This window comes from Octodon degus, unplaced genomic scaffold, assembly GCF_000260255.1.
Source record: "Octodon degus isolate 3935 unplaced genomic scaffold, OctDeg1.0 scaffold00209, whole genome shotgun sequence".
Lineage (NCBI taxonomy): Eukaryota > Metazoa > Chordata > Mammalia > Rodentia > Octodontidae > Octodon > Octodon degus.
In genome coordinates this window covers 3714961-3724523 of record NW_004524785.1, presented here as the reverse complement: position 1 = coordinate 3724523, position 9563 = coordinate 3714961, and the positions used below count along the sequence as shown (strand labels likewise).

Here is a 9563-nt window from a genome sequence, read left to right as displayed (position 1 = left end):
GACTGGGCATGGTAGTGCACACCTATCATCCCAGTTCTGGGGAGGCTGAAAAACAGGAGGATCACTATGAGGCCAAGCTGCATAGTGAGACCCTGCACCAAATATATAAAAAACAAAATAAAATAAAATAAAATAAAATAAAATAAAATAAAGAAAAATTCCTACCACTGCTACCACACGAGTGTGGTAGAGTAAAATCTGCGATCTGCCAGCTGGGGCTGATCCTAATCCTGACAGCACCTCGGCACAGTCACAATATCCATGAACAAGGCTTCCGCAGCCCCCGACACACCATTCATGTATGGCCTATTTGCCCTTCATACCAGAATATTTACCACGTGCCAAACTCATCTGAAGACAGGCCATTTCTCAAAACACTGCTATTTTATCTGACCCATCCAACGTCTTTTACAGCATCCTGTAGTCACAGAGACAGGAGTAATACCACAGACAGCCGTCGCAGTTTGTGTCTAGACATCCCCTCAAAGCCTCATTCGGTTGTAGGGACTTTTTGGAGGTGGCTGAATCTACAGTGTGTGATTGGGACTAAAGAGGGGGATCAGCCCCCTGACCGGACTGGCACCACCCTAATCCAAGTACACTGGATACAATAAAAGGGACAGAAAGAGGCTGGTCTCTACTCTCTTTTGCTGTCTTCTGCTTGCAATCAATTGCTCTCTCCTGTGAAGCCACCCTGCCTCACAGCCAACTGATAATGGACTGAACATCTACACACTGTGAGCCCAATAAATCTTTCCTCTTCTAGCTCAGGGTGTCAACAACAAGAAAAATAGCTAACAGCTAAATTAGGCAGAAATATTATGGGCACTCACACGGGGCTAGGCCCCCAAGGGAGTCAGTGCAGAAGATGAGAACACATCAAAGCTGTCATCTGATGAAAACAAAAATTACACTGGCCAAATTTACATCTCTTCCTAAGTGATATGGATGTGAGATTATTGGTACTACCCTTTTGAGATTTCCCATATAAATAAACTATTATCTTATTAGGGTGGGGCATCTTCTCCCACCAAGACTATGACTGGTAAAACTAGGCCAGGTGTAGTCATGCAGGCGTTTAATCCCAGCGCTCCAGAGGCTGAGGCAAGAGGATCACTGTGAGTTCCAGGCCAGACTGAAATGCACAGTGAAACTGTCTCAAAATGACAAAAATAAGACAACTAAGACTAAGAAGACAAAATCAAAATTATAGATTATTGACCAAGGTTACTGATGTCATTCATGTACACTCGTTATGTGGCTTGCTTTCCAACTGGATTAGTATTAACTAAGCAATTGTCCTTGTAATCTTATTTGCTGATCATAGTTTTGACCTACAAGGCACCCACCGCATGATTCTGCTCTGTAAAACTTCCTTCAAGAAGTGGGCTCTCAACTGGCTCATTGGGAACCCTTTCAGGATCCACCTTGTCTCTCAGGAGCCATTCTTAGTCCCCATTACCTTAGCCCAATAAATTATCCAAATTCTTAACCTGTGTTGTTCCTTAGAATTCATTCTTTGACTTCAGGGAAAATAAACTCAGCATATCACACATCTGGCAGGTTGGGCCTCATATTTCCTCTTATTGTTCGGAGGCCCTATATCAGTAACAGCAGGGAGAGAATATGCAAAAGGGGTACCCTTAATGACATCCCAGAGACTACTATCAAAAAGAAAAATGAGGGGCCAGGGAGATAGCTCAGTAGAATAAGCGCTTCCCTGGCAAACGCAAGGGCCTGAGTTCAATCCCTGGTTCCATAAAAAAGAAAAAAAAAAGAAAAGAAAACTGTCCACAGTTGAGAAAAATCTGACAAGTTCCCAATAAGGATCTTGCTGATAATAGATCTCCTCCTATAATTCAGTAATTTTAAATATGTGACATACTGTGAGGAATTAATTTCCAAAGCACTGTAGTAATTGGGGGCACGCATGATAATCACTGTACAAATGCTGTGCTTCAGTGTTCTCACTCACGCTTCCAATATTAATTAATGATGAATGATTATATTTATTTAAATAAATACAAGGGCATATAAAAATACTCATTACACCTCAGCATCTCCTCATATCTAGAAAACCCAGCATAACAGCAATAATGGCATAGTCAGGTACTTTTATAAAAAATTATAAAAAATTCAACATGCAAAACACTACCAACAGCCCTGGGTTCATGTATCTATGAGTAACCATGTAACAAGGAAATCAGAGATCAATCAGCACCGAGTCTGCCATAAATGACAATAAAAGAACTGCCCTCATGACATTCTATCAAACACTCAAAACAGATTGATGTGGTAAATGTTTAAATGAAATGATTAAATGATTAGGAAAAAATAAATGGGCATTAATCTGCTCTAAGGATGGGCTCTATCAATCAAATCAAACTAATGGAATTGAAAAAAAATGTGTACAGTTTTGACAAAATCTTTGCTCAACAAAGTAAACTTACTCAATAAAATTAATAAAAAAGAAAAAATGGTGAAAGTATGCTAACTTTTAAACCTTTATTTTGTATCTATTAAAAATATATTTTCTTCATAGAAAAACTTACACTTATAAACAAAATTCAAAGGTAACTAAACTCTGATATTATAAATGTTTTGGTTTTTTTTTTTCCCAGGGGGCCTAGTATGTTTTTAAATTGCTTTTCATTGTTACTAAATGCTTGTTTATTATGTTATTTCATAATTCTTGGTCTACATTATTCTAATTGGTTCAATGATACTACTGAGTTTTCAAATGCTTTTGATGGAATTTAAAAAAAGAATCAACTCTTTGAATATACATAAAATTCCTATTATAGAGAATAAAAGTAACCCAAAATTCTAAAATCCTATGACATCCCTGTTCAGTTTGTTTACACATACTTTATTGAGTGCCTAGTTTTTGTTTGTTTGATACTAGGGATCGAACTCAGGACCTTGTACTTGCCAGTCAGGCACTTAGGCCATTGAGTTATAACCCCGGCAGAATGCCTAGTTTTAAGAAGAGATGGGCCCTGCCCTCAAATGAGTTTATAGCCTAGTGGGGAGACAGAGTTCAATTAATAATTATACAAGCAATTATATAACTTGTTCAGGAGGGAAACTTACAGCAGATTATGAGAACAGGTATCAGGAAGTTCAAATAAAAGTTGCAACTATACTGCTGAAATGGGTCATTTCTTTCTTTAAAATGAGAGTCCCTCAAAACTGCCCTTCCAGACTGCAGAGAGCTGCATCCTGTACGAATGGGGAAGTTACAGCAACAGAGCACAGGGTGCTGTTTATTTCTACTTATGGAACTAGGAACTCAAGAGCATAAAGCCATCCTGGACAATGATTTCCTCTTTCTGGAAAGTGATCCTGTGATCCTTCTCTTTTCCTCTCCTCTCAATTTTGGGAGGAGGGAAGCTTATGCGAAGATTTATGTACAGACAATACATAAGTTTAGAGATCTGGGAAGAATGTCAAGTGAGGAAACGCAAAGTCCTATGGATGATTCCATTTCTTTAAAAAAATAAGCTTTGCACATACTGTCTTGATAAACCAATTATATACATTACACAGTAAGTTGTATTAACAAGGAGAGGGGGTATATAGGAAGATTACACAAACTGTCTACTGTGGTTACTTTTAGCAAATGTTACAGGCGCTTTATAAATCCATTACCATAAGAATATATACACTAAAAACACAATGAAATATTAACAGGATAAAAGACCTATATGCCAGCATCCTTCTCTGGAGAGGGTGTGCCCTCCCTGGGTGCTTTGGTTCTCGTAAGTTGAGGGCATGCTGCAGTAGGAGACCTGAAGTACCAGCCCACTCTTACAGACAGCTCTGAAAAGAATCAATCAGCTCTGCCAGCTAGCGCTCACTGAAAAGCAGCCTGAGGATCTCCCCAGATATGCTTAAATTCAGTCCCAACAGAGAAAGTGACTTCAGCCACCAGCAGCAGACTCAGTCACAGAAACACAAGGGGCAGTGTACGCAGATGGCTCTAGAGGCGGCTGCCACCCTATCTGCTTTTTGGCCCCCTGGGGCCAGCCCTTGCCTACCCTGTCACAACTACCTAGAAATGCTGCTGACAACCAGTAGGCAGTGGGAAAGAGCAGCCTGGGAAGCAAGATTCCTGGCCGACCAGAGGCCTTTTCTCCAGACCAGATGAGCACGGTCCAGCCAGCCAGGACTACGGCCAAGCAGCATCGTGGCAGGAGCCCTGGGTGTGCCTACTCCAAAGCTACTTGCTTGGTTAGCGAACCAGAGAATCAAAGCAGACCCCTTTGGTATCAGACCCTGTGCAGCCCTAAGCCCAGGGCAGCACAGGCCATCTGTCAAAAGACCCAAGACCATGAATCACACTCAGTCTCGTCTATTAGAAGCTTTGTCGTAGTCCGCTCAGGCTACTATGTACAACAAATACTACAGTCTGGGTGGCTGAAGCAACACACATATAGTTTCTCACAGTTCTGGAGTCTGAGAAGTCCCAGATCAAAGTACCAATACAGTGTCTGGTCAGGACTACTCCTGGCTTGCAGTTGGCCGCTTTCTTGTTGAATATTCATATTCCTTTCCCTGTGGTCCTGTAGTGGAGAGAGCTGTCTTCCTTTTCTTAAAGGGCACTAATCCCACCTTGGGGGTGGGGGATGGCGTTCTACTCCCATGGCCTCATCGAAATCTAATCACCTCTGACAGGATCCTTCTTCGCATATCACTTTGAAGGTTTCAACATATAAGCTGGGAGGGGCATCCACAGTTTAGATAGATAGTTCTCAAACGTCACAGCTTGAAGGTCATACAGTGCCATCATGCTTACATTGTACAGTAGGTTGTCAGCTGGCTCTTCTGAAACTTCTTTCTATCAAAATGCTGCACTTCTAGAGGCATTTGGGACCAATGTGCTAGAAAGGCAGGGCATCCTACGACATGGAACTCTGCCTCCCATAGCCTCCAGGAAGGTATCAGCCAGGTGGTACCTGAACCAAACAGAATCCTACCCTTCCTTCTTCCATGGAGCAGCCCTTCAGCATTTGGAATACTCAGTCTTTCCACAAAAATGAATTTATAACCTAAGCTTATAAGTCCAGGGGAACAACTCGCCTCCCTTCCAGGCTGATCTGCATCCTATGCATCCTCTATCAGGGAAGACATCTGGTCAGAAGCACAACTGTCCTGACACATAGGATGGCACTGGTATTACCAGAGGACACGTGACTGGAACATGAGCTTAGATCGCCTCTTCCTTTCCCTCAGGCAGCCAGGCTCCCAGGGAGGACCCAGGAGAGGTCTTCAATGTGTTCTGGCATCTCCTTTGCTAAGTTCCTACTGGGCACTTAAAGAGGGTGGGAGATCTGACACGAAGTATCAAAGGAGGGGCAGGTGGGTGGCTGGTGCTGCACAGTCAAGGCTGACTCTTCCTTCTGTCCCAGCACAGAACCTTTCTAGCTGTGTCAAATTTAACCTGTCTTCTGCAGTGTCCCAGTTATATATGTAACTGGATCCACTCACAGACATCTAACTGAATCCTCCCAGGTGGGGAGCTGGGCCCACAGGATTTTGGAAAAGCTAAGAAGACACATCAGTCCCAACCAGAACAGGTACACACACTCGAGTCCTTACATGCAATCCAACAGTTAGTAGCTCACAGTAAGGCTTCAAAATGCTAGCCACGACTCAGAAGTTACGAGCTCCTCATAGTTTGTCCCTCAGGAGTGTTTCTACCAATAATTCACATCTTCAGAGGAATAACCAGGACTCATGCGCTGCCATGGCCCCAGCCATGCTTTCTACTTGGAGCATAGTACCAAGTTCATACTGCCCCTCGGCATCACGTGGCCTCTGGGATGACCTCCCATCAGCGGGCAGAGCAGGATCAGTAATCCAGAGTGCCCTCTGCTGTCTCTCTTCCACTCACTCTTCACCAGCCTTGGAGGCCCCACATCAGCTCCCCACACTACATCTGTGTGAACTGCTGCACAGGTAAAGGGGCCACAGGGCAAGGATTTTAGTCACAAGTGATTAACTTATATACACTAGCTTACCTACTTAAGTGGAAAAGAGATGTCTAGCGATTAAAGGAGATTTCCTCATTTCTAGTTGTATACATACACACAAATATACAGTGGAAAGCAAGGAAGGTTGCTCAGCACCTACACACTGACTCTGACTCCCACCTGTTCATGCGACTGCGCCCCTTGAGCTTGGAAAGCCCCACAGTGTCACACTCCTCCACTTCAGCTCTCCTAGTTCTACATCCTTGGAATCATGCCTCAGAGCGCAACTCCAAATCCTCTGCCCCGACTGATCTCTGTTCCCTGAGGTTGGAAGAAATCCCTTTTCTGCCTTCCCACTGCACAGATTTTAGTACATACAGTACCTCTGACACCTCCCAGGTCCTGTGATCTTGTGTTGGGAGGGCTGCTTGTCTAACTTCTCTGCTGGATCATGCTCCCTAGAGACACATGCCGAGTCTCCAGTGTACCCAACACCCGAAACACAGCACCATTCAGTAACTATCAGTTGCTGTTGGTAACTATCTGATGATCCCCAAAACTATCACTGTTCCTTCATTCAACAAGTGTCTGCAGAGAGGCTTCTACGGCCATGATCTAGCTACCAGGGTTTCATAAAAAATTAATTACTGGGAGATAAGGCAGCTACATGGTCAAGAGATAATGCAAGAGGTAAAGTATAATGAGAGTTCGCCAGACACCAGGGGATTGCGTGTAGTTATCAGAAGAGGGAGGAATGAGGGGCCAGGGAGATGGCTCAGTGGAATAAGCGCTTCCCTGGCAAGCGCAAGGACCTGAGTTCAATCCCTGGTTCCACCAAAAAAAAAAAAAGAAGAGAGAGGAAGAAGCCTTACTTGGAGTTTGTGGGCTGTCTCACACCTGTGCATTCAATGACCAATGTGCTGGGCAAAGTGCATCACTCATTAAATTACCCTACTCTGTCCTTATTATGGTCCTAGCTCTTTTTTTGGTTTCTTTGGTTTAGTCCAAGAGAATACATCTGATTTACACAAATTTAAAGATTACATGACAGGATCTCACTCCACCAACTCTTTACTTCCAACTCATGTTCTTTCTTTCTCCTTTCCTCTGGGTTGATCTGAATGTACATTCTATCTGACAGGCATCTTCGGTGCTGTGCATCCCACATGCCTGTCTTGCCTCGGAACACCTGAAGACACTGAGATCCCCCTGGCATCTCTTCTCCCAGGAGCCTGCCAACCTTCACCCTGCCAAGGCTCAGAGTTCAACACCTGCCTTGCCAGGGAATCAAACACCAACTAGGGAATGATGTTACCTACCAGCAGGTTCATTCTGGTGCTCACCTAGGAATAAACCTGCACTGGGCAGGGACAGTATCACATCCCCATATCTCATATCTCCTCAGAGTACTACAGTGCGATACACACAGCATGAGTTCAGACTCTTGCTGGGAAAACCTGCTCCGGACCCCTCAAAATGCCTCCAGGCCATCAATGCGGAGACAGCAAGGTATTGTTGGTGGAGATACCTCAGAGTTCCTGCAGCAGGCAGACTTGAGGGGAGTTGGTCAGAGAGAGTGATCAATTCCTCCCTCCTGGCTCTCTGTCCCAGCTGTCCAAGACAGGGGACTATGCTGACTTCTGGGCCTGTGGTATCTGGCACTTGGTTCAGCCCACAGCCAGTACTCAAAGAGAATTTGCTGAAAGAAGAAATTTATCTCCAGGACCCAAGCCATTTGGTGGTTTTCCTTTCAGCTGGAAGTCCCAGTTCCCTGTTTTTAGAAGGCAAAAGGAAACACCAATGACTATGCCTCAAGTACCAGAAGAAAATGAAAACCCTACTTTCCACAACTATTCGGTAACCTGCTGTCAAAGTGAAGGACTTGGTGCTGCAGAGCACAGTCAACTCTTCGCCTTCTTCTACTTAACTCTTCCCCCAACTTTACCATTCCATCAGCAACACCTTTATTCTCCATTCACTCAGGCCTACACCTTGCAACAAATTTACTCTCTATCCTTTGTGGCCTGTTAAAATCTATGTACCTTTACTGCTCCTGGAGCTCTGGGAAATAATTTTTTCTTCCATTCTTCGCACCAATCATGAACAAGATCTCAATGACGCCCATCTAGTCCCTTGCTAGCTCCCCCCTCTCCCCTCCTTTACACATATACCCTGCACATCACTCTCTAGCTAGTATTTAAGTGCTGCTTTAGCCAGCCTGTCCTCTCCCCACACTCAGGACTCGCAGTCTGTGCTATTGGAGGGCTGTCCTGACGCGATGAGCCCAGTCCTGCTCAGATCCCAGAAATCCTGACTAATCCTCCTGCCTCCAAGCAGTCTCAGCTTCTTTTCCAGGAATATGTAACATTCTTTGCCATCTCAAAATCTGGGAAATGATCTCAACTCTTCTTATTCAACTCCCTGCCACGCACTGATGTAAGCTTCCCCCAGGTCTAGCCCAGTGGTGGCAAACCTATGGCACTCCTGCCACTGCCAACACAGAGACCTCTGAGCCAAGTGGCCCCAGCATCCCTCCAGGGGGCAGGGCTGGTACTCTGTGATAAATAAGCGGGTGTGGGGTTGCAGTCTAGGCGCCTGGGCTCACCACTACTGGTGTAGCCTCACTGGTCTCCCTTGGCCCCACCTGCAGAACACTTCTAGCTTCCTACACTACCTTTCTTTCGATTCAGACACTCTCCACTTTTGTGGTGAAAGTCAGGACAGCTGATGTGATCCTCCCAAAGGACCAGACTGAACCTCAGAGAACTGTTAAGAGTGAAACGAGATTATAGGAAGGATGTTCACCTCACACTTGCAACAAGGCGTGCACGGGGAGGAGCTCTCTAACACCTGTCAAGCACAGTTATTTCCCATTATTCACAATCCTTCACAACTAAAGCAAGTATCAAAGAAAACACGAAGCGGGAACACACTTTCCATGGAGCGCCTGGCTTCCATCCTCCATTCAGCCACTCGGGAACTTCTCCAGTACAAAACTTTAGGTGAATGGGCAGATACTGGGAGGGGGCTTGAGAATGGGGGAGACGGGTGTTCTCGGCGAATCTGGTGGCAAGAGCAACAGAAAAAAGTACGCGACAAGAACTGTAAGCCACAGTTCAGTCAGGGGGACAAGGATGTTAACAGGGGCATCTACTATGCAAATGAGACCGAGGACCGGGGCCACATTTGTTCCCACACCTCGCGCCCCTTAAGGCTCCGAGCCCTTCCAGGGGCGTGCCCGGGCGCCCCTCCTGAGGTCCGGACAACCCAGCCACCCTGCGCCCTGGCCTCACCTATAGAGATTTCCTGCGCGAAGGCCAGAGAGATGAGCAGCAGCGGCAACCCCACCGCGATGCACGTGACCATCTTGTCCCCAGCCAGCTCGAGCCGCAGGCCCCTGAATTTGGGCTCGGTGGGCTCCTTCAGCAAGAAGTCCGAGAACACGTACTCCGTGGCCAGGTGGGCGATGGCCATGGCTGCTGCACGCGGGGCTGGGCCGCAGGCCGAGCGCGCCCGGGTACCGCCGGCGTCTGGAGCGTGCGCGGCGCCCCGGCGCGGTCACCGGCTGGACGCCGGGCTTTCGCTTTC

General features: G+C 45.9%; 1 protein-coding gene across 2 annotated transcripts in view; it reads right to left on the bottom strand.

Moving 5' to 3' along the window:
• Positions 1–9512, bottom strand: part of Panx1 (pannexin 1) — a 48243-nt gene extending 38731 nt beyond the window's left edge. For both annotated transcript variants that reach the window (XM_004644767.2, XM_023704985.1), the window contains exon 1: positions 9269–9512. In XM_004644767.2, coding sequence (XP_004644824.1) covers positions 9269–9449 — 181 coding nt within the window. In that variant the 5' untranslated portion in view covers positions 9450–9512. The remainder of the gene's footprint in view (positions 1–9268) is intronic.
• Between the last annotated feature and the right edge of the window lie 51 nt (positions 9513–9563).